We start from the raw sequence: 26,308 nt of genomic DNA, 5'->3' as shown, positions 1-26,308 counted from the left end.
TAATATTTATGATATTATAAGGTTTTGTTTTTTAGTATATAAGAAAAAAGTAGTCTTTAGAAATTAGGGTACTAAATATAGACAAACTAATTACCCAGAGGAATTTTTGCCTGTTTTTTTCCTGAAAAACAAACAAAAAAAAACTGTGGATTTATTAACTATTCAGGTATTTACTGAATACTTAACATATATAAGCCTATTTCTGTTCTTTTATATTCTTGCAGAAACATAAACTTTCTTCTTTAAATAGTTTATCATTTTATTGAGATTAAAAAAGATACATGAAACAAAGAGCAATTAAAGTACTAAGCTGAGCGGTGCTGACTATGAATATTTTAGGAATTCAGAAAGGAATTTTGTGTAATATAAATGCAAACATTGGGAAGACTTCATGGAGGAGGTGGGACTTGTGTTTTAAGAAAAGGTAAAATTTAGACGCCAGGAAGGATGGATATTCTAAGCAGAACTAACAGTAGGAGCAAAGACGCAAAAGTAGAAAGTAGCATACATGGAAAACAATGAGAAGACCAGCTTGATTGGAGCAAAAATTGTATTATGGAGTCATAGAGGTTTGGCAAATTTACAATAAGCCCTGAAGCACAAGCAGAAGAGTTTATAGTTGATTTGTCAGATTATAGAGAACAGGTGTATGCTTTACTAAGCAAGTGAAATAGTGAAAATGGTTTCTCTGGAAGATAAATCTGTCCATCACACAAATCAGAGTGGATGGAATTTGTTGCAGTCTGGACTTTCCAGAAGGCAGACTGAGATGGGGTTTAGTGTACGAAATGTATTTGGGAGTGCTCTGTCAATACCTGTGGGCTTTATAATGCCTTCTCCCACTTCACCTCAATCAGTCATATGATGGGGACTGTGGGCTGTCCTGAAGGGACAGCTGGAAACCATCACTGACAACACTCTCAGTAGAGCTGGGGCAACAAGTCCTTTCCTGAAGGGAGATATAAGTGGCACATCATCATGCCACCAGAGGGTAGAACTTGGAGAGGGCTACTGAGATTATTAATAGTAGTGTTATCCAGTTCTGAAGGCCTAGAGAGAATTGTGGAGTACAAACAGAACAAAGAAGGCAGGAAATATTCAATCCAGGACATGTCCAATCCAGGATATATCCTTATGCTTTTTAAAAAGCTATATTTAAAATATATTATTGTTAATAGCAACATTATTATAGTTAATATTTTCCTTGATTCTATGAGGTGAAAAGGTAGAAAACAACTAGGGTAATGAAAAATCTAGAAATTATGTCACAGAGTAAGGACTTAAGGAACTGGGAATCACTAACTCAGAAAAACACAAAACTCAGAGAAAACAGCAATAATCATTGTATTGGAAAATTATTCTCTACCCAAATCTTACTGAATCTCCAAGGCCTACCTTCATAGCAGTTAACACAAGGCCTCCCCTCTTTGCAGTGTTAAGGGCAAGTAGCTCTAGGGCCAATGAGAGAGATGTAAGGAAATAAACTGTAAGGAAATAAAAAGTTAAAGCTGTTCAGAAGGGAAATGAGATTCTGAAGGAGGTGAGCCTTTCTCCCACTGGAACAAAGACATTGCAAAGTCATTCAAATACATTGCACAGAATATTTCTGCACTGAGACGGAGGAGATTATTCTGGGTAAACTTTAATACTTTTTACAAGTATAACACTATGATTTAAAGTGCTCAGTGACTTCAGGATGGCCCCAGATATTTACTCAATTTTATGCAAATAAAATCTGCAAACTTGAAAAATAAAATGGCAGTATACTTTTGATTTTTGTTATGTAGATTCTATAATAAAGCTTTAATCTCTTAAATTTTTCACCCTTTTAATTTAGCTACTGGCTTTTGCAAAGAATTTGAATGTAGAATTCAGCTTGGAAGCAGAAAGAATGATTCATGGCTATTATCTAGCAAGTTGCAGAATCAGAACAGATTCTATATATGGATCAAAACTCTCAGCATCTGCATTAAGATATTTGTAGGTATTTAAGATTTTAAAAGCCAGTATTGACTTTTAAATGATGCATTTAATTTATTTATCTATTTTACTCGTTTCTCTGTTTGCTTGATTGCTGGTTGGTTGGTTTATAATTTACCTTGTTCCAAAAGAACTTAAAGTGGCTTAACAATTCCTTTTGTTATATTGTAACATCATTTTAACCTCCAGTGATTTTTTTCACTAAGTATGTTTTTATTGGATCCCCTGTATGAACTGTGTCTGAGAAAAATCACACTGATTTCAAATGTTTTAAAAAAATACGGCTGTTTATATTTCCAAGTATTTTGTAGTTGAACCTAGAAAAAATTTTTAAGTATATTATTCCTTGTACTTCTAGAAACATTAATAGACTCACCTAGTTTTGTTCCTTGAAAGATTTTTAAAAACTAATTTTTATTATAAAAGAAAGTATGAACATTGTAAAAGTCTAAAATGAGTAAAATATCCTGCTAACACTACCTATTCCTACCCCAATCTCCAGAGATAATCACTGTTAACAGTTTTTATGTATCCTTCCAGAAATTATTCATTCAGATACTAGCATATACATATATGTAATTTAAATATGATATATAAAATATATTTTTATTTAAATGTTACATATGTTAAATGAATACATTATTTAAACATATATAGGCATATAAATATATATATTTTTATGGATAGGTATATTCTTTTTGCACAAATGGAATCATGCATGCACGTAAAGAATTATCTCATTCTGTTTAAATAGCTGCATCATAGCTTCACTCAGTTGTGATGTGGCTGTACCATAATTTAAACAGTCCTCTATTGATAGACCATTAATTTACTTGATACAACATTAAAGTATAATTTAAAACAAATTATGAAGTATGACCAGGAGTAAAATAATCCTTTAAATAAATAAATATCTTGTTATAACTGCATTTTATAAAATAAGACAGATGAAGCACTGGCAAGAAATATCAGTACAGATCTATAAGACATAAATATGTTTAGTTAATTTGTCCAACTTCCAACTGTATATTTATCTTGATAGAGGTGAAAAAAATGCTAAAGATAAACCAAGGTAGAAATCAACTCTTTGATAAATGTTTTAAAATGGGACTGGGTGCGGAAGTGTGCACCTGTAATCCCAGCACTTTGGGAGGCTGAGGCGGGAAGATCACTTGAGGCCAGGAATTTGAGACCAGCCTGAGCAACATAGCGAGACACTATCTCTACAAAAAATACCAAACTAGATGTAGTGGCACTGTGCCTGTAATCCCAGCTACTCCAGAGACAAGGCAGAAGAATCGTTTGAACACAGGACTTTGAGGTTGCAGTGAGCTATGATCATGCCATTGCATTCTAGTCCATGCAACAGACCAAGATCTTGTCTCAAAAAAATGTTTTTAATCTTTAATTTAAAAATGGTAAACAGAATTATATAATGCTTTGTATTTCTGAAGTAATATTTAAAATACTCAGATCAAATTATACTGCTTAAAAGCTTTGAAAGTCCTATTTTCTCATAATTTTCTTTTCTCTGTAGTAAAAAAAAAATTTGTATTTAAACTCACATAGATGCAGTTTATATATGACTATATTTATTCAAGAATAAAGCAGAGTTGCTGGGCACAGTGGCTCACACCTGTAATCCCAGCTACTCAGGAGGCTGAGGCAGGAGGATGGCTTGAGGCCAGGAGTTCAAGACCAACCTGGGCACATAGCAAGACCTTGTCTCTAAAAAAATAAGAAAAATTAGCCATGAACATACCTGTAGTTCCAGCTACTCAGGAGGATTGCTTGAGCCCAGGAGTTTGAGGATTCAGTGACCAATGATTGTGCCACTGCACCCAGCCTAGGCGACAGAGCAAGACCTTGTCTCTAAAAAAAAAATTAGAGTTAATTTTAATATGTTAACTACGTTTTCACATTGTGGAAATAAATACTGAGGGTCATTTATGAAACAGCAGAGTAAATGAACCGCTACCCTTAAGAGTCATAAACCTTGAATTTTTCTCCCACTTCTACAGACAGGTACCCAAGAACACCATTTTTGCTTTTCTAGAGAAGTGGAGCTGAACAATAAATACTCTCTTCTCTTTTCCTGAAAGTCTCAATATGTATTCTGTTCTGATCAGCATTTTTAGAAGGAGCTTGGATGAGGACATCAGGGACATGATAATCAAATTTGTACGTGAGCAACATTAGGGAGACCTTCACAGCCTTGAATTATGATCTTAATCTAATAAGAAGAGAGTTAATAGGATAAATGTAAAGTCCTCTATTAGATCCCCAAACTCCCTAGTACACATGTGAATTGATGGGAAAAGGGTAAGTGGCTTAATATGAAAAGATATGAAAAGGACTTGAGATTTCATTCTTTTTATGTTTCATAATAGTGATATGATATGGCTCTTAATAATACCAAAATTTAAAGTTGTGTTAGTAGAATATATATCAAAAGCAACAAAATGCTAGTTCTGCCTCATCTCTACTCTGATGGTTAAATCACACCTGTGGTAATGTACTGAAAAGGAGTATTAATAAAATCTGGCCATGAAGAGAGTAGCCAGGATGGTAAGGAGCTGAAAATTATGACTCATAATATATATACTAAAGGAACTAGAAATATTTATCTTGAAGGAAAGAAAACATGGGGCAACTATAAAAGTTATCTTTGAATGTTTGAAGAGCTGTCACATTTAAGAGGTCCCAGAAGACAGAACAGACCAGTGAATGGAAACTGCTGTGAAACTAATTTCAGTTTAGACTTATTTAACCTTGGTTATAGTTAGTTATAGATACAGTTAGTTGCAGACCTTTCAAATGCCTTTATTTATCCCCATTTTATAGCTGAGTTTTAAAAAATCTCATAAATTAAATGATTTCCTGGATGATGATAAAGCAAATACTGACTGAACATGAAGGTTTTAATTAGCTCTAACTGATTTCAGGAAAAAAAATAAATTAAGTGATTTATACAAAGTCACACAGCTAGTAAATTCTAGAGACTCAGTCTAGGTTTTTTGATTGCCAAGTCCAGTAGTTGTTCAAGTATATCACATCTGCCTAATAAAAGCTTCAGGGAGATCTTTCAGGTAATTGAAGATGGTTAAAAAATAAAAAATAAAGGAATTGCCTTATGAAGCAATGAATGCTAGGAAAGGTTCAAAAGAGACTGGAGAATGAGTAGCCTGGGATGTTGTAGAAGAAATTCAGTTATCTCATGGGAGTTTGAACTTTGAACTCCAAGATTCCTTCCAACACTGAAATTGCAAGATTCTATGAGGACTTCAGATAGATGAGGAACTAGAAGAACGGGTCAAGGATTTGTCTACAAGAGATAGATTAATTTTCCCAGCTGTGTATTTATCTGAACACAACCTGAGGAGGGGAGTGTGGAATGATAAATATAACAGAAGCCTTGATGGAAACTCTTTGTTGGAACAAGTCAGGATACTGACGTGTTCTGCAACAGTCTATTTAAGTTTGTAGGGAAAAAATGCTCTGAAAAAGAAACTAAAATTTTTTTAAAGTAAGAACATGCTGATCTTTTAGGTGCAGCTAGTGTTCCCATGTCTTTGTTTGTTCCCACCAAAAAATGTATTATTTTTGTAATATCAACAAATTTTGATTGGCATCAATTTTCTTTTTTAGAGTTTCCCTATCTGAAGCCCATGCTCGACTGAACTTAAGGGACAAAGTGCTTAAAGAAGATGTACTAATTGCAGCCTTATTATTTGAAACATCTCTCACATTGAAATATGGTAATGTATTAAATTATTAATGATCACTACAAATAATTTTACCTAAACTGAAATATTCTTAGTCTCTTAAATTAAAATTTTACCTACATTTTTAAAATATTACTTTAAAGAATAATAAATATCGGGTAAGGCCTGTTTGAATTTTAACATTTACTAATTGGTTATAGGTAGTATCATCATCTGATATTAAGTTCCTTATTATGTATGATTGTTTCCATACTTGAACTTTTGCATTGCTTAAAGAATTCTGGGGAAAAAAGTAGTTAATACAATATATGAAATAATTTTGTAATAACTTCAATAATTTTGAAATAACTTCTTTTTAAAATAACATTCAACATTTAATTGTCAACAATCCCCCACAGTGGATTTGGAGACAAAGTGAAAGAAAATGTGATCATCTTGTATTGCTGCCTTCTCTGAATTGCTAGTCTTAATACTATGACTATAGAATTTAAATTATTTGAAATGAACGGCACTTATGCTTTTGCTAATAAAAACACAAAAGGCTCTTAAGGTAAAGGTAAGGAGAATTATTCTCCCAAAGTTCTTTGTTGAGTTAGATGAGACATTAATTTAGATTAGAGATATCATTATTCAAACCAAACTTTGGTTCCAACCCTGGGACTTAAAGAATGTATTAACACTAGCTTTTCTGTGTGTATGTGTTTAGTGCTTAAATTTGCTTTAAATTACATTTATATTGTATTAACTTTTTATAAAGATTCATTAGAACTTTAGAACCTTGTTCTGTAATTGTCTAAATCAAGCATTCTTAACTTAGGATCCATAGATGCTTGGTGTCCTAGGGGCTTGTGAATCCCTAACTTGTATACAAATTTGTGTATGTGTGTTCCTTATACATTTTTTCATAGGAAGATAGATCATAAGTTTCATGAAGTATGTCTTAGAGATTCATGACCCCCAGAAGAGGTTACTTAACTTCCTAAATTAGTTTTATTTACCAAAAGAGAAAAACACTGGTTCCTAATGAATATGAAATAATAGGAGGGATATATAAATATTTTTAGTTTTAATTTCCTTTGTCTTTACATTCTTCTTTTATTCTATACTTAAGACCATATTTCAGCAAATCTAAGACACATTATTTTACATATAAGAAAGAAAAACTGCGGCCAATTTTACTGTGACATGTCATCAATTGTTAAAACACAACTGGATTTCAGTAAGAAGACAAAAATGTGTGACTTTGATTGTAAAACAAGGTATTATAATAAGTACTCCTGTGATAGAATTTGACTGAAATTTTTACTTGATGACTATTTTTCAAGACTTTCTTGAAGCATTTCAGAAAGCATTTATTGAAGGGAAAAAACTATGTGAAGATTTTTTTCCCTTTAGTTACTTTTGTTTTCATAATGAATTTCAATTAGGTATATTGATTTTTAAGTCTTAAGCAAAACAATGTTAAGAACTCCTTAAATGTTACTTTAAACATATCAGGAAAATGATCCCTACCAAGGGATATTTTTCTTGGGTAGGGTATGAAACTGACATGGAAAGTAGCAGCAGCCTTTTAAATGAAATCATACTTGGGTTTCCTAATGATTATATGGTACCTCGAGTATTAGAATTAATTTACCTCCTTTTTCAATTATTTATATACCATATGTTAAAGTGCAGGCATACTTCATTTTATTGTGCTTTGCAGATACTGCATTTTTTACAAATTGAAGGTTTGTGGCAATTCTGCATCAAGCCAAGTCTTTTGGTGCCATTTTTCCAACAGGATGTGCTCACTTCATGTCCTGTGTCACATTTTGGTAATTCCCATATTTCAAACTTTTTCATTGTTACTATATCTGTTATGGTGATCTGTGATCAGTGATCTCTGATGTTACTATTTCATTTTTTGGGGGCACCATGCACAAACTGCGTCTGTATAACACAGCAAACTTAATAAATGCTGTGTAAGTTTTGAATGCCCCCCAACTGACTATTCCCCTGTCTCCCTCTCCTTGGGCCTCCATATTCCCTGAGACACAACAGTATTGAAATTAGGCCAATTAATAACCCTACAACGGCCTATAAGAGTTCAAGTGAAGGGAAGAATTGCACGTCTCTCACTTTAAATCAAAAGCTAGAAATGATTAAGCTTAGTGAGAAGGCATGTAAAAGGCAGCGATAGGCCAAAAGCTATTTTTTTGCGTCAAATGATTAGCCAAGTTGTGAATGCAAAGAATAAGTTCTTGAAGGAAATTAAAAGTGCTACTCCAGTAAACACAAGAATGATAAGAAAGCAAACAGCCTTATTGCTGATATGGAGAAAGTTTCAGTGGTCTGAATAGAAGATCAAACCAGCCACAACATTTTCTTAAGTCAAAGCCTAATCCAGAGCAAGGCCCTAATTCTCTTCAATTCTATGAAGGCTGAGAGAAGTGAGGAAGCTGCAGAAGAAAAGTTTGAAGCTAGCAGAGGTTGGTTCATGAAGTTGAAGGAAAGAAGCCATCTCCATAATATAAAGTGCAAGGTGAAGCAGCAGGTGCTGATGGAGAAGCTGCAGCAAGTTATCCAGAAGATCTAGCTAAGATTGTTGATGAAGGCGGCTACACTAAACAATAGATTTTTCCATGTAGATGAAACAGTCTTCTATTGGAAGATGATGCCATCTAGGATTTTCATAGCTAGAAAGAAGTCAATGCCTGGATCAAAGCTTCAAAAGACAGGCTGACTTTCTTGTTAGGGGCTAATGCAGCTGGTGACTTTAAGTTGAAGCCAATGCTCATTTTCCATTCCAAAAATTCTAAGACCCTTAAAAATCATGCTAAATCTACTCTGCCCATGCTGTATAAATGGAAGAACAAAGCTTGGATGACAACTCATCTGTTTACAGCACAGTTTACTGAATATTTGAAGCCCACTGTTGACATCTGCTCAGAAAAAAAGATTCCTTTCAAAAGATTACTGCTCATTGACAACACACCTACCCAAGAGTTCTGGTGGAGATGTACAAGGAGATAAATATTATTTTCATACTGCTAACACAAGATCCATTCTGCAGCTCTTTGGTCAAGCAGTAACTTTGACTTTCAAGTCTTATTATTTAAGAAACACATTTTATAAGTATATGGATCTTGGCAAAGTAAGTTGCAAACCTTCTAGAAAGAATTCACCATTCTAGATGCCATTAAGAACATTCATGATTCATGGGAGGAGGTCAAAATATCCACTCCTATTACCAGGAGTTTGGAAGTTGATTTTAACCCTCAGGGATGACTTTGAGGGCTTCAAGACTTCAGTGGAGGAAGTAAATACAGATGTGGTAGAAATAGCAAGAGAACTAGAATTAGAAGTGGATCCTGAAGATAGGACAGAAGTACAACAATCTCATGATACAACTTGACCAAATCAAGGAGTTGCTTCTTATAGACGAGCAAAGAAAGTGGTTTCTTGAAATAGAATCTACTTCTGGTGAAGATGCTGTGGACACTGGTGAAATGACAACAAAAGGATTTAGAATATTACATAAACTTTGTTGACACAGTATTGGCAGGGTTTGAGAGAATTGACTCCAATTTTGAAAGAAGTTCTACTGTGGGTAAAATTCTATCAAACATCATTATCATTACATGCTACAGAGAAATCTTTCATGAAAGGAAGAGCCATTCAATATGGCAAACGTCATTGTTGTTTCATTTTAAGAAATTGCCACAGCCACACCAACCCTCAGCGGCCATCACCCTGATCAGTGATCAACCATCAACAGTGAGGCAAGCCCCTCCACCAGCAAAAGATTAAGACTCACTGAAGGTTCAGATTGTTAACATTGTTTTACCAATAAAGTGTTTTTTAATTAAGGAATGAACTTTTTTTTAGACATGATGCTAAATAGACTTAATAGACTACAGTATAGCATAAAACTTTTATGTGCACTGGGAAAACAAAAAATTTATGTGACTCACTTTATTGCAATTTTCACTTTGTTGCAGTGGTCTGGAACCAAAACTGCAATATGTCTGAGATATACCTGTATATATTAAAGTAAAACTGTAAAGGTAATTTGAGGTTAATTATAATTTCAGGATTGATATATTAAAATTATAATGTTATGTGCTATCATAATATGCCTCATAATTATCACTATTTGAATTAAATATTCACAATTTTTTTCAGTCAACAAATATTTATTGAATGATAGCTAGGTGCTAAGCACTAGATATACAATTGTGAAAAAAACAGACAGTCTCTAACCTGGTGGAACTTATAGCCTAGTGAGAGAACACTTTAAATTAAAAAGTAAATACACTGATAAGTATCTAATATAAATGGAGACAGATGCTATGAAGAACATCAATGTGTTCTGAGAAAGAACAATAGAAAGGTCTTACTTTGACTGGCTTTTATGGAGACCTCTCTAAGGAGGTGACATTTATTTAAGCAGACACCTAAAGGATGAGAAGTCAATGTAGAGGGAAATTACATATGTAGGTGCTCTCAAGAAACTGGAAGCCAGGGTGGCTAAAACATAGTAAGCACAGTAGTTGAGGTTAGAGAGGAAAGTAGGGCCAGATCCTGCAGGGCCTCAGGCCATGGTAGAAAATGGGGATTTTATTCCAAGTGCAATGAGAAGCCATTGAAAGGTTTTAAACAGAGGACTAAGGTGATCAATTATATTTTTTAACATATCACATCTGGAGTTGGTATGGAGGGGGTTAATAGCAGAAACAGGGAGACTAGTTAGAAAATTGTTGTTATAGTCCAGACAATTGATAATGAGAGATTTGATGAGGGGGAGTCAATAGAAATGGCGAGAAATTAGTGAATTAGAGATATACCTTGGATGCAAAAACCAACAGGTTGTGCTCATGAGCTAGATTTAGGAGTTGGGTGGGGGAGAGGGAGGAATTAAGGAAAACTCCCAGTTTTCTGCCTTCAGTAACTCGGTGGGTCATGGTGCCATTTACCAAGACTGGGAAGAAAGAAAAAAAGGTTTGGGAGAAAAATCAAATTATAGATATAACTTAAAGATATCCTATAGAAGAATTTGTAGCTTGGAAGAGAGTTCTAGCCAAGGAATGAATGAAATCACCTAGAGAGAGACTAGAGAGCACTCCAGGACTGCCCTTAAAGATTCCAATATTTAGAAATGGGATTGAGGAGGACTAATAAAGGAGACTAAGAAGCAGCAGCTAGAGTGTACAAAGTGTGGTGTTACAGAGCCAAGAAAGGAGAGTGTCCAAAAGGGAGCAGAATGATCAAGTGTCTCATATGCTATTGAGATTTTGAGTAAGATTAGATTTGGTAACCTAGAGGTTTTAGGTGGCCATGATCAGAACTATTTCAGTGGTGTGGGATGGAGGTAAGGATATGGAGACAGCACACATAGACAAATTTGAGATGGGGAAAGAAATGGGGCATTAGCTAGAGAAGGATGAATAGTCCAGGAAGGGATTTTATTTTTAAAGATAGAAGGTATTAAATCATGTGCAGTGGAGAGTAAATTAATGATACTATAGAAGAGGGGGAGATTCAGGATTGAAGTCCTAAAATGGTGAGAGGGGATGGGATCCAGGGCACATGTGAAAATACTGGCTTCTGATAGATGAGTCACTTCCTCATTTCATAGGAGAAAAGAAAGTGGATACAGAACCAGGTAGGTTCATAAATTTGGTCATATACCTTACTCAGGATCACCAGCTGAAAATGAAAGGTTTGAGGAGAGAAGAATGGAATATAATAGTCATTGTGGAGCTAGAGAAGTGTTCTAGGGAAACTCAGCAGGGTTGCCAGGCAGTGCAAGTGATTGTTTGAAGTTACTGATTCATTTAAAATGAAAAGAAGAAATGCCTGTTGTGTGATTTTTCTGCCTCGCAGCCTTAGCACCAGCATACAGTGAATGGTTGAGTTCATGCAGTGTTGCAGAGGACCAAGGGAGTCAGTGGCTGGCGAGAGAGGGACTCAGGCTGGTTAAGGAGGGAAGTGAAGGGAGGAAGCATTGGAGATCTCTGAGTTAAAAGACCTGGAACAGCAACTGAGCTGGAAGCATAGGAGGTAGTGTAGGGGAATGGATTTTGAAGATATCAGTTTCCACTGACTGTGAGAATGTGTGGCTGAGGTAGAGGATAAAAGCTAGGACACAGGAAGGCCAGGAGTTAAATGGGTAATTCACATGGAAATCACCGAATGTCAGACATTAGAGAAGAAAGGAAGGTTGTGCACCAAATGCTGAGAACTGGTAAGTTGACTGTGGAAGGGGAAAAAGTTGTAAAGCTAAGTTGCACTGAGCATCAAAGGAGAAAGGATTTTTACCTACCAAAAGGAAAGCAGGGGAAAGAATGGTCTGGAAGCAGCAGAGGGGTAGCAATGGTACTCCTGGCCTGCCACACTTAAGTACTCATTCAATGAATCAATGAATGAAACAGAATGTAAGAGCTCCTATACTAAAAGTCAATGTTTCTAAAATACACATAAAATCTACTATCTTAACCATTTTTAAGCATACAGTTCAGTGGTGTTAAGTATATTCACATTGTTGTGCAATCATTACCACCATCATCTCCAGAAGTTTTTTATCTTCCCGAACTGAAACTCTGTACCCATTAAACACTAACTCCCCATTTCCCTCTCTACCTAGCTCCTGGCAATCATCATTCTGTCGTCTTTATGAATTTGACTGTTCTAGGTACCTCATATAAGTGGAATCATACAATATTTGTCCTTTTGTGACTGGCTTATTTCACTTAACATAATGTTCTCAAGGTTCATCCATATTGTGCATGTATTAGAATTTCCTTCCTTTTTAAAGCTGAATAATATTACGTGATAATAATATGTATATACCACATTTTGTTTATCCATTCATCTGTCAATGGACACTTTGGTTGTTTCTACTTATGCTATTGAATACTACTACTATGAACATGAATGCACAAATATCCATTTGAGATTTTGCTCTCAGTTCTTTTCAGTATAAACCTGGAAGTGAAATTTTGCTGGATTATTTGGCAATTCTGTTTAATCTTTTTGATGAACCCCCATACTGTTTTTCATAGTGGATGTACCATTTGCATTCCCAGCACTGCATAAGGATTCCAATTTCCCCACAAATTACCAACACCTGTCATTTTCTGCTTTTTATTTTTACCATAGCCATCCTTATGGGTGAGGCATTGTGGTTTTGATTTGCATTTCCCTAATGATTAGTGATGTTGAGCATCTTTTTCCTATGCTTATTGGTCATCTGTTTATCCTCTTTGGAGAAATGTCCCTTTTAATCCTTTCCCCATTTGTTTTTTCCTGAACCCTGGTCTCCTGCATGACCCCCATTTTTAAAATCAGGTTGTTCTCTTTGTGAGTTATAGACCCCTTTATCAGAGACACGATTTACAAGTAATTTCTCCTATTCCATGGGTTACCTTTTCACTACTGATTGTATCTTCTGATGCAGTTTTAAATTTTGATGTGATCTAATTTATCTTTCCTTCTGGTGCCTGTTTTGGTGTCATATTTAAGAAATCACTGTCAAATCCGAAGTCATTAAACTTTCCTCCTATGTTTTCTTCTAAGTTTTATAGTTCTAGCTCTTACATTTAGGTCTGTGTTGCATTTTGAGGTAATTTTTGTAAATATGATGTAAGCTAAGGGTCTAACTTCATCTTTTTGCATGTAGATATCCAATTTTCTCAGCACAATTTGTTAGAAAGTCTGTCCTTCCCCCAAAGAATGGCCTTACCACCCTTGTTGAAAATCAATTTAATTATATATTTAAGGGTTTATTTTGGGGCCATCCCATTCCGTAGATTTATATATCTGTCTTTATGCAAGTGGTTTTAAGAACTGAGAAATGTACTGCAATGTTTATCTTGGATCATCCACTTAATCTTTATCAAGATTAATGCTTCCCCACATTCCAATACATTCTCTCCCTACCCCTATCACCTCCTCACGACTATTCAGTTTCAAAACTGTAATGATTTTTTTAATTTCCAAGTTTTAAAATGTAAACAACATACTTCTTCCATTGGCCCTGGTACGAATATTTGTGCATTTTACTGAAGCTGCTTCCTGGGTTTCAAAAAACAAGTGTCATATTTAAAATGATTATTGAAATATTCCATTGAATAGGTCAGAACTTTAATTTTTAAGTTTTCATTATTTTGCTTGATAGTGATTCCACATTTTAGAGTATTCCTCATTTACACTGGATTTCCTTTTTCATTTAGGGGCCACTGTATTTTGTGTTGCTCCAAATGCAGTATTTCCGTTTGACTTGTATAATGAAGAGTATTTAGAGCAAAGAGATCTCTATTTAACTCAGTGCCAGCAACAGCTTGAACAGTTTATTGCCACATATGGACCTGGGACAGCTATTTTCTCTAGTGATGAATAAGTAATTTGAGAAAATTTTTCTTCATTCCTACTTAAGCAGTGGGAAAAAGTGTGAGTATTTGAGAGTGACTTTCAAGTAATGCTTCAAATACTGTATATTGTACATTAGAATACTACTTTTAAAACTATACAGTGTCCTCGAGATTAATTGCTAATGGGATAAATTCTAATCCAAACCTCCATAGCCAACAGCAGACTTTTAAAACTTACAACAATGTGGACAATTTACAGTGATAAAGTTGTCAAGAATACTGTTTTTAAAAAAAAAAAAAAAAAAAAACCCTTCTGCCTAGTCCAGATCAATATTGAACAGATAAAAATATAAAGAATGTTGCAAGCTAAGCAGTATGAAAAATGGTAACTTTTATGTAGTTTGCTCTATTTGTCACAAGATGGCAATAATATTTTATCTATAAATAACTTTAAACTATTTTTCCCTTACACTTGTGAACTTGCCCAACTAATGAGTAAATAACTATAATTTATATAACCTTTTGTCTGACTCTTGGCAGATCAAAAGTTTTTAAAAATTAAATTATATAACCTTAAGCTTCAAGTTTATGGAGACTTTTCATGCTTTCTTTTTGACATGTCCATTATGTACTGTTTCAGAAGCCCTAAATAGAGTCAGGAAAAGACCTGGGAATTTTCCTTATGTATACATAAGCATGCAAGGTAAAATGAAAATTTACATGGAATCAAGGAGCCTATAATTTATAAATTGGCTCTTTAGCCCTGACTAGTTACAAGAAAGGTTCCAAAAGGCAAAGAAATCAATTTGCAAGCCCAGTCTTCACTTTTGGAGGGAAGGTTATCTGCTCTGAAAAGGCAGGGACCATCATGAGAAAACATACCCATTTTGTAAAATTCTTAAATCTTTTTTTAGTTCTCACTTTTCAAAGCTTTAATCAAAGATCAGTTCTATTCATAGAAAAGCAAAATATTCACCAAATTGCCACTTTGTTAACCAAGATATTACCATGAATCAAATCTTTCAAAATTGGCACTTTGCAGATCTTAACCAAAACTCAGGACCACTTGCCCACTCTACAGGATCTAGAAGTCACTATTATTGGACACCTACTGGTGCCAGCTAGGGCCCATGGAATTAATTTTCAGAAGGCAAAGCTAGTTTTTAGTGAAATATTTAAAAATTACAATTTGGTATTGTTAGCAAGACCCTTATCCTGTGCTTCTCATGCACATTTCTATGGGATGAAGGCAGGAACACTTCCTTATCTTATGAAACTAGGATCCATAAAATAGCCTTCATTTTACTAATGGGAAGTACAGAACACAAATGGTTTTTACATGTTGCCTCTGGTGGGAAGTGATTAGAATGTTGCTGTACAAATTTTACAGTTTGACTTACCATATGCAAATTGCATCCTTGATGAAAGCAAGGAATTTAAAAGGAGAAAAAGATTTAGCTAAACTTAAGCTTCACTGAGGTAGAAATTCAGTTTTAGGATTCTCATCAATTCTTTTTATCCTAGACAGACCTGCCTGCCCAGCCACTACTTAACATAGCATAATTGCTAATTATTACTTGTACTAGGATTAGGGTTACTTTTTTGTTCACTAAGATGAAAGCAAACTAAAAAATAAAATTTAAATTTTAAATAAAATCTGTAGATCACAGAAATGTCAAACTTTCACCTGTAAGGGACAATTTGATTGCATTAAGGAGGTCAAGATTCCAAACACCCGTTTTTCAGGTACAATAGTAGGTTATGAAGGCCAGATATGAAGTATGCAGTGATGAGGCCTCTCCAGAAACTTCCAAAGGCTAGAAAGGGAAACTGGAAGCATAAGAAATATCTCCTTACTGCCTACCTCAATTGAGAATCATCACCCACAGATGAGCTAGTTAACAAGAACATTATATCCTTAAAGTAAGTTAAAAATAGGTTTGACTAGTAATGACTATGAGAATGGAGCTATTTTTTTTTTTTTTTTGAAACAGAGTCTCCGTCTGTTGCCTGGGCTAGAGTGAGTGCCGTGGCGTCCTCCTAGCTCACAGCAATCTCAAACTCCTGGGCTCATGCAATCCTTCTGCCTCAGCCTCCCGAATAGCTGGGACTACAGGCATGCGCCATGCCCGGCTAATTTTTTCTATATATTTTTAGTTGTCCATATAATTTCTTTCTATTTTTAGTAGAGACGGGGTCTCGCTCTCGCTCAGGCTGGTCTTGAACTCCTGAGCTCAAAGGATCCGCCCGCCTCGGCCTCCCAAGTGCTAGGATTACAGGCGTGAGCCACCGCGCCCAGCCTGAGAATGGAGCTATTTTAAAGGAAAGATTTTACTGCCCAGCAATTAAAATAGTTAGTGAAGCATCTGTTTTCTACATAATTTATTGTGATGTTCATTAATATCAAACATTCATCTTCATCACTTGCTTCTGTTCATGTTTTCTTGAACAGTCTTCATTCCTTCTTCAAAAATGTTTCATCATGCCACACCTCCAAAAAAATCAGAAACAGTGAAAATCATTCCATAATCAAAGATAAAGTTATCACATAACCTCAATATCCATTAAGTGTCCTTAAAAAAATTAATACTGAGAAAAGGAAACTCCACCCTGACATGCAAAGACAACTTCAACAGGAATTGGACCCAACCCTTTGGAGTTTATCAGACACTTCTGAACTGTCAACAGATATGGTTGCTTCACAAGTCACAATTACTTACTTGAGGCAATGAAGAAATATTTTTAAAAACTGCAGCTGAAGTACACTCATCTGCAGCTCAGCTACCTATATGCTAAAGAGAAAGAATATTTCACCTCTTAATAAAAATTGTATTACATGCCATTAACATAACCAACAGAGATTACTGGCAACTCAGTCTTAAAATTAGTTCTTCAAAGATACCCTCAGCTGGGTAAACGGCAAAAAGTAATTTCAGTCATCATTGTGCCAGGTATTAAACTTACCAATATCAAGAACACATTAAAGATTTTGGGGTACTTCCCCTTAGTAACAATAGCACAAAGACAAAAAAAAGCACACAACATTAACTTTTGGTACCTTAATACATGCAGTAGTGGTCCTGGCTTTTTCACGGCCATCTTCTACAGGTTTTTGGAAAACATTTGTCACAATGTCCTTCATACACCTTCAAAACTCATAGGCTTTTTCTCATCTGGAAATTGAATATTTCATTGTCAATTCCCATTTGTACTTGCATTTGTTTGTTTGGCATGTTATATGAAGGAATGGTCTGATAAGAGAATTTCATTCCTATAAGGAACCATAAAACACCATACTTGCAACCTACCTTTTGGGACTCCAACCTACTTTTTAATAAAAGTACTAGTATCTGTTGTTCAATACATCTCTAACAGAATAAAGGAATTTAATTCTTGCTCTATTACTTTTTGATAGTTATAACTGACAAACTCAAAATTTAAAACATCTATAATGACTTGAGTATGTCAATTCCTTTGACTGATTAGCAACTAATAATTCCATAAATGAGCTTTCTCTCAAGCAGGAAAAATGGTGTAAACATTGTATGATACCATCACAGTTCTGATTTTAAAACACAATGGTCCTAATGAGTACACAGCCATTGCTTTTCTGTCTCAGAGCTTGACAAGGATGAGCTAAGCCAGGTTAAAGGTTAGATGTATAGAAACCCGTGTGCAGATTTTCACCTAAAAATATTACAATGTCAAATGATTGGGCATATTCTTGTAGAATTAAATCCCAAGTTAACTGAATGTACACAGGTACTGCAAAGGACATGGCCAGGGCCACAGATCATGCCATACAGCACCCCAGGAGTATAAATCATTGAGCCAGACAACTTACTGGAAATGATTTATGAAGACATACAAGTTAGGACCCTGCTAAACAATTTACCATTTTCACATCCTGAAATGCTGTAATATTTCACATAATCAGTATGAGAAATACAAACTATTAGCTGTGAATAATTCTGATTTGGAAAATTTCAGTTTAATATGATGATTCACAGGAACTACAGACAACCACATGCATACTTGTGTATTTTTATAAAGCTTAAGAAAACGTACACTTAGAGATGCATATGTATAAGACTGCTATCCATTCCACTCTCCCCAACAACTGATGGGCACAAAATTCCAGATGATGTTCACCTCTAGATGGGAGTGGGAGACAAATAGAATACAGTACTGGTAACATTACAGCTCCTAAATGGATCAGTAGGTTCTTTTGTATTTATTATGCTCCAGAATTTTCGTACATTCCCTTTATTTTTATCAAACACTTCGCTTGGAAATTTCTAGAAATCCCACCACTTAGCCATGAAAAAGGAATTCAAGCCACATGTGGCTCAAAATTAAGGATGAATGCCAAATAAATTTAAAACCACCACATTCGTCCTGTTGAAAGCAATTAATTTCAGATGAAGCAACGTATTTCAAATTTGGGAGGAAGGAAAAAACAACATCAATATACCAAGTCTCAACGATGCCTTACCATTTTTACAATTTGTTTTTGAATAGGTAGCATGTTTTTCCAGTCTGCCAGCTGTTGACCATGTATGTCCAGAAATGCATATCTCCATGTAAACGCAAGCATCTGCATGTGTAGCAGGCATTTACAGCCTAAGCGCCTCGTCTCAGAACATATTTACAAGGGAGATTAGCAACAAACGCCAACTGGCTCCACTAATGGCTGGAGACCAATATGGACCCACCGGCAGCAGTTAAACTGCGTTTATTAAAATTAAAAAACCACACTCCAAGTACGGTTAAGGAAGGGTCGTCTTATCACTTAAGAGATAATCTCCTCCCCCTTAATAAAACGCTCCCTTTTTAAGGAAAAATAAGCCGCCCACTTAGAGGAACCTAAAACCGCCAAGGCCGCACGCGCAGCTTTGCGGGAGACACAAACGGGATCGGCGAAGGCCCGGCGGAGCACGAATCCATCTGGCCGTTCCTTCTCGGCGCCTCGGGTTCCCTTGAATCACAGAAGGTCCTTTACTAGTTTCTGAGCTGACAGTCAAAATTAGTTCTTGGAGTAGGCTCTAGACTCAGATGGCGCAGAGCGTTAGCCCGTGGCCCTTGGGGCACGGGGAGCGTTGCCTCCTGCGCCAACTCTGCGGCTGCCGACGGCTCGGCTAGGCCCGGACAAGGGACGGAGGCCGCGGGAAAGAAGGCGCCGCACTCGGTACCCACAGAGCGGAGGAACCCGCAGGTAGGAGAGGAGGAACTAAGACCGCGACGACTCTCACCTCCAAGAGCCCAGCTACGGGCGCGCAAGCTCAGCCGCCGTCCCGCCAGCATAACTGAAGCTCTTTCGCCAGTCTTACTCCCTCGCTGGCAGCGCGGAAAAGGAAGTGCGACGTCCGGGGGCAGCTCTTGGGCCTTCAGGGCTGGTCCCGCCCCTTCCTGTCCATGGCTCCGCCCCCTGGGTGCACAGTCTAGGGTAGTGCAAGGGGCAGACGCGGGGCGTGGGCTTCGAGTTTATAGTGGTGAGCTTGTGTAACTTCCCTAGAGGCTTTTAAGGCTCTTGAGTACTTCAGCTAGAGCTATTTCATTGAATATGCAAATGAGTTATCTACTCGGATACAAACGAGCAGAAAATGCTCTAAAAAAGAAGGGTCTCCGGCCGGGCTCGGTGGCTCATGCCTGTAGTCCCAATACTTCGGGAGGCTAAGGCTGGAGGATCACTGGAGGCCAGGAGTTCAAGACCAGCCTGGGAAATATAGTGAGACCCCCATCTCTACAAAATTAGTGGGGCAGGGTGGCACATGCCTGTAGTCCTTCCTAGCTAGTCAGAGGCTGCGGCAGGAGGATCCCAGGAAATCGGGATTACAGTGATGTATATGATTGGGCCACTGCACTCCAGCTTTGGCTACAGAGACCCTATCTAAAAAAAAAAAAAAAAAAAAAAGGGCCTCCCATTCCTAGTAAGTTATGTTTATTTACTTGGTCTTCTCCCTAACAAAAAGCTGGTAGTACTGGCAGTCCAATTACAGTAAGAGTTCTGGAATTGGCCCCTCCACACCCAAAAGAATCAGTTACAAAAACAGGAAAACCTATAATATTTTCCCTATATTATAACGATAGCTATCATTACTATTTTTATTGATAATAGCAATAGCAAGTTTTACAAAAGCATTGGTAAAGCAGTTTATGAACATGTTATAATTTGCTATTGATTTTCATGTCTTATTACTCTTACTTCTCTCAAGTAGTATATATTGAATCCTGGCTGCAAAGCACTAGGCTTGGTGCTGTAGGGGAAAGGATTATGATCTTGTTACCAGAAAGAATACACATGAAAGCATATAATTAAACAATTGAATCAGTAAAAGGTCATCTCTCCTTTAAAAACTGGAAATCTAAGAAACTGATACAAAATCCAGTACACAATATATATTTGCCTCAAAGCAACATAAACATCTAACCCGGCAAAACAAATTGTGATTGTACTTACTTTAACAAAGGATTCCTCTCTGTATAAAAGGTTTTGCAAAGTGCTTTACAAGGGTTTAAAAATCTTTGTTTGGGCCCCAAGGGGAAGAAGTTTCTTCTGTTTAGTAGTTGTGTGGGCTTCAGCCTACTTCACAGACTTGGCCCAAAAAATCTTTGGGCCCCAAGGGGAAGAAGTTTCTTCTGTTAAGTAGTTGTGTGGGCTTCAGCCTACTTCAGACTTGAATTCCCGGCTGGATATTGCTCCCACAGTCTGATTTTGCAACATAGGCAATCGCCTCCAATCCTTTGCCTGCAACTGTGTGGGCAGCTGTGGGAACCACCATTCCTGAAAGGTGTAGTGGAGGGTGAGTTTGGACACTAAGCCCGTACATGCTAAGGTGACAATTTAGGCAAATTCTTGGTGCCACTGAGCCCAGGGCCGTATGAGAAAGAACTGGAGGCAAACATGGACACTTCCTCTGCCACAGTTCCCTACAGGATAGCTCCTGAGTTCCTGACAGCTTTCTGTTGCCTCCTTCTACAGGTGCTCACAAGGCATTCATCAGTTTCTACTGCAAAGAAATAGCTGAGCTGGGTGGATAGATGTGGAAAGTGCCACTGCCTTATTGACTTAATATGTTTTTTCTTCAGACCGGATACAATCAAAGGTCATGACTAAAATGTAGATGTTCTTAAAGCTGCACAGCTGCCCATTTTCAGGTTATCATTTTATGTCAGTTATTGTAATTGATTAATAATGTCATCAAATAAATGTCTGTTTTCAACTGCAAGTAACAAAATATGCAACTAAAGTAGCTTTTTAAAAATGAGTGTATTATTCCACATTACAAGAAATCCAGAGGTAGGTGGCTGTAGGGTTGGTTAATTCAGGAGTAAAAAATTATCGTCAGGGCTTCTGGTTGACTTCTCTGAGATTCTTGGTTTTCTCTTCATAGTTGCAGAAAGTCTCACATAGCTGTAAACATCACATTTTTATATAACAATATCCCAAGGCAGGAAGGAAGGACATTTCTTTTCACGTGTCTCTCTTTTAACCAGGGTGGAAAATCTTTCCCAGAATGCCCACAGTAGACTTCTCTTTAGGTGCCGTTGGCCATGATTGGGTTATAAGTTCAGGCATTATCAGCTTTTAATGTGGGAAGGTGGGCCCTGACAGAAAAGGGAAGGGAGTCAGCTGTCAGGTGGGCTACCAGCAGTGCCTACCACAAAGGGGAATCTTAACCATAGAGTTTGGGGGTATTGCTGTGACTCTCGTGAGCTCCCTTCTAGTTTCTGTACAAAGGGAAAGAGAAGATTGCAGGGGCATGTTGAAAGATATAGGAATTCTGACAAAGAATGGGTACAGATTTTCAGTTTAACGTCTGCTTTAAAAGTGGCCACAAAAGCAAAAACAACTTTTCTTTAACACAGCTTTATTGACATACAAGAGACTGCACATATTGAAAATGAAAACTTGGATAAATTTTGACATATGTATCCACCTCTGACACTCAGGATAGTGAACATATTTATCATCCCCAAATATTTCCTCGTGCCCTTTGCACCATCTCCCTCCCACCACTCCCCTCAACTCCACCAGGCAACCGCTGATCTGCTTCCTGTCACTATAAATTAGTTGACTTTTTCTATAATTTGCTTAAATGAAATCATACAGAATATACTCTTTTTTTACAGTATTATTGAGGTATAGTGGATATACAAAAAAACTGGACATATTTAATGTGTTCAATCCGATGAGTCAGTGTATACTCTTTTTTGTCTGACTTCTTTCACTCAACATAATTATTTTGAGATTCATGCATCCTGTTGTGTGTAACAACAGTTAATTCCTTTTTATTGCTGAGCAGTATTCCCTTATATAGACATACCACAATTTGTTATCAAGTGACCTGTTGTTTGCTTGTTAATTTTTGGCTATTTAACATCCATTTCCACTTCTTTTAATAAAAGCATATACTAAGAATGCCCAAATTTACATCTCCGCCCAAGACCTCACCTCTGAGCTCAACACTCGTGTACTTTCCTATCTCACCATCCCCAGTGCTGAGCGTAAGGGCATGTGACGATCATGGACCTGACTTTTGACCTTACACTTTCTTTTTCTCTCTCTTTTTTTGTGGAAACCTTTGTATTTTTCTTCTTCATCCCTATTAAAGGCTCCCTTTCTTCCTTGAGTTCATTGCTAGAGTTTCCTCTTCCTACATAAAATTTAATGTTCACCCCTTTAAGCTTTGCTCTTCGTAAACCGATTTTTGGAATTTAGAATTCCGGTTTCTCTTTCAAGTCTGTTTCCAAAGGAGCTTAAGAAAAGCAATGTAGAGACTCAGAATTGCCTTATAATGTTGATTACTAATGTCAACAGCTTCTCGTTACACTTAAAAAATATCCACCTGCGTACTATTGCCAATTGATTTTCAACAGGGGTATCAAGATTATTCTATGAGGAAAGGACAGACTTTCCAACAAGTTGTACTAAGAAAACTGGATATCTACATGCAAAAAATGAAGTCTGCCCTTACCTTACATCATATACAAAAATTAACTCAAAATGGATCAAAGAACTAAACGTAAAAACTGAAACTATAAAACTCTAGAAGAAAACATAAGGAACAATCTTCATGGCATTGGATCTGGCAGTGATTTCTTGGGTATAACACCAAAAGCACAGGCAACAAAAGGGAAAATGGATAAATTGGACTCCATCAAATTAAAAACTTCTGTGCATCAGACACTGTCAAAAGAGTGAAAAGACAATTCACAGAATGGGAGAAAAGATTTGGGAATCGTATATCTGATAAGGGATTAATATTCAGAATACATAAAGAACTTCTATAACTCAACAACAAAAATACATAACAAACCAATTCAAAAATGGGCAAAGGATATAAATGGCTATTTTTCCAAAGAGGATATACAAATGGCTAACAAGAACATGAGAAATATGCTCAACATTACTAGCTATTAGGGAAATGCAAATCAAAACTACAATGATATACCACGTTAGAACCATTAGGATGGCTATGATAAAAAAATAAAAACAATAGAAAATGACAATTATTGACAAGGATGTGGAAAATTGGAACCCTTGTGTATTTCTGGGAGAATGCAAAATGGTGCAGCCACAGTGGAAAATAGTAGGGTGGTTTCTCAAAATTTAAACACAGATACCATATGGCCCAGCAATTCCACTTCTGGGTATATACCCAAAAGAATTAAGAGCAGGAACTCAGTTACTTGTACACCAACATTCATGGCACCATTGTTCACAATAATCAAAAGGTTGAAACAACCCAAATGTCCACAGATGGATAAATGAATAAACAAAATGTGGTATATACATACAAGGGAATATTATTTGCTTTAAAAAGGAAGGAAATTCTGATACGTTACAATGTGGATAAACCTTGAAGACATAATGCTAAGTGAAATAAGCCAGACCAAAAATGACAAATAATGTATGATTTCACTTATATTAAGTACCTAGAATAGGCAAATTCATAGAGACAGAGAGTAGAATGGTGGTTGTCAAGAGCTCGGGGGTGGAAGAAATGAGTTTAATGGGTACAGAGTTTCCGTTTGGGATGATGAAAAAGTTCTGGAAATGGATGGTGGTGATGCTTGTACAACATTGTGAATGTACTTAACACTACTGAACCATACACTTAAAAATGATTAAAATGGTAGATTGTGTAAATGTGTATTTTACCACATAAAACTTTTTAAAAAGAAATCCAGGCCTGGCGCAGTGGCTCACGCCTGTAATCCTAGCACTCTGGGAGGCCGAGGTGGGTGGATCACTTGAGGTCAGGAGTTCGAGACCAGCCTGAGCAAGAGCGAGACCCTGTCTCTACTAAAAATAGAAAGAAATTATCTGGCCAACTAAAAATATATATAGAAAAAATTAGCCGGGCATGGTGGCACATGCTTGTAGTCCCAGCTACTCGGGAGGCTGAGGCAGTAGGATCACTTAAGCACAGGAGTTTGAGATTACTGTGAGCTGGGCTGACGCCACGGCACTCTAACCCAGGCAACAGAGCAAGACTCTGTCTCAAAAAAAAAAAAAAAAAAAAAGAAAGAAATCCACACACTTTCACATGGCCTAACTCATCTCCTGCTTGCCCTCTCTTGCTATGCTCACCTCACCCTACTTTTATTAATAGTACTTAGAACACATCAAACAATTTTCACATCCCAGAGCCTTTGCTCTGGCCTGGAATTCTCTTGTTCCAGATCTTTGAATGGCTGGTTGGCTCACTTCCTTCCTTCCTCTCTCTCTCTCCCTCTTTTTTTTAGATAGAGTCTTGCTATGTTGCTCAGGGTGGTCTTGAACTCCTGGGCTGGAGGGACCCTCCCACCTCAGGCTCCCAAGTAGCTGGGACTACAGGCACGTGCCACCACGCCTGACCTTTCCTTTCTCTGATCTCAACTTCAATGTCAACTTCTGGAGAGGCCACACTTGCCCCATCTATCTAAAGTGGGCCACTCCAACATTTCTCCCTTTTCCTTTTCTATTTCTTTTGTAGCACTTACCATAATCTATAACTATCTTGTTTTTCACTTACATACTTTTGCACCCTTGGTACGATGTAAGTTGTGTGAGAAGAAAGGCCTTGTCTGTTTTATTCACCTTTTTATTCTTAACACATAATATAGTCCATAGCATTTAATAAATATTTGTTGAATGAATAAATGAATTATAGGTATGTATGTGCTGATTTGGAAAATTTTTCAAGATATTTAAAATTTTAAAAGCTAGGCACAGAAGGTATTGGGAAATACCCCATTTTTTGTTAAAGAAAAAGAACATGGATTTATATGCTTGTTTATGCATAGAATATTTTTTGAGAGGTTACAAAAGAACCTATTTACAGTGCATGCCTCTAGGGAGTGAAACTTGGGGTTTATGGGGAAAGTGATTTTTAAAAATTTTATATCATTCTTTATCATTTGAATTTTTACTATGTGTATGCATTGATTTTATAATTAAATGAAATTTTAAAAAGAATTATTAAGGTAGCACATTTTCTCTGCAGGCTGTGAAAATAGACCATTTCTAAGACTTTCACCCTGGCTGGCATGATGAAAAGGATTCAGCGTTTTCCAGCAACCAGCACATCCCTGGGCAGGGCGCTGGTCTCTAAGTTGCTGAATTGAGTTCATGCTGCCAGTTACAAATACAACTAAAACCACTTCAAGGGAAAAGTTTCATGGTTTAAGTCTGATATTACAGTTTATCCAAAGTAATTTTTCAAAAATGGCCATTCTTTGGTAATATAATCATGATTACCTTAGAAAGTTTACATTTTGTAGATAGACATACATGTGGATTCAGGAGCATATAGAATATTATTTTCTTGTAAGCTGTCAGAATCTATAGTCTGCACTTACACATGTAAATCTCATTAGTAAATTAATACCTTTGGCCCTCAGTCCTTTTTCATATTAGCGAATGATTTGGAGAACCTCCCATGTTCCCTAGATGTTTGTAGCAGAAAATAAGGTTGGAACTGGTAGGAAGTTGGCTGTAATTACCACATCCTCGTGCTTTCCCTTGCTGGATAGTAAGCATGTCAAAATAGAGTTAACGCAAGTGCCAAGTAAATGACCCTAGTCATAAATGCATGACTTTTCTATATAAGATCCTTTTACCTCAGGCAAGATTATTTTTAAACATAATATTGACATTGAGATAATCATAGTATTTATACCCTCGTCAAAGTTAAAGTTCCAAATCTGTGGAAGAATATATTAAATTGTCAGAAAATAGGGCACTGAACTGAATGAAAGTTG

General features: G+C 36.6%; 1 protein-coding gene, 1 long non-coding RNA gene and 2 other non-coding genes across 4 annotated transcripts in view; 2 read left to right on the top strand and 2 right to left on the bottom strand.

Moving 5' to 3' along the window:
* Nucleotides 1-14,088, top strand: part of MCMDC2 (minichromosome maintenance domain containing 2) — a 30,044-nt gene extending 15,956 nt beyond the window's left edge. Inside the window, exons 12-14 of the mRNA XM_069466426.1 lie at nt 1,838-1,980; nt 5,629-5,738; nt 13,922-14,088. Coding sequence (XP_069322527.1) covers nt 1,838-1,980; nt 5,629-5,738; nt 13,922-14,088 — 420 coding nt within the window. The remainder of the gene's footprint in view (nt 1-1,837; nt 1,981-5,628; nt 5,739-13,921) is intronic.
* On the top strand, nt 4,860-4,921 carry LOC138382279 (small nucleolar RNA SNORD44). The gene has a single exon (XR_011233368.1). It is a non-coding gene; the product is annotated as a small nucleolar RNA SNORD44 (small nucleolar RNA).
* A 2,348-nt stretch (nt 14,089-16,436) lies between the features above and the next one.
* On the bottom strand, nt 16,437-19,396 carry LOC138381838 (uncharacterized). Its single transcript, XR_011233180.1, has 4 exons — nt 19,312-19,396; nt 17,118-17,232; nt 16,780-16,851; nt 16,437-16,550 (listed from the first exon to the last, which is right to left on the bottom strand). It is a non-coding gene; the product is annotated as an uncharacterized lncRNA (long non-coding RNA).
* On the bottom strand, nt 16,923-17,011 carry LOC138382285 (small nucleolar RNA SNORD87). Its single transcript, XR_011233374.1, has one exon. It is a non-coding gene; the product is annotated as a small nucleolar RNA SNORD87 (small nucleolar RNA).
* Nucleotides 19,397-26,308: the final 6,912 nt, after the last annotated feature.

This window comes from Eulemur rufifrons, chromosome 3 (genome assembly GCF_041146395.1).
Source record: "Eulemur rufifrons isolate Redbay chromosome 3, OSU_ERuf_1, whole genome shotgun sequence".
Classification (NCBI taxonomy): Eukaryota; Metazoa; Chordata; class Mammalia; order Primates; family Lemuridae; genus Eulemur; species Eulemur rufifrons.
Note: the sequence above shows the minus strand (reverse complement) of the source record. Positions and strands in the feature narration are given on the sequence as shown.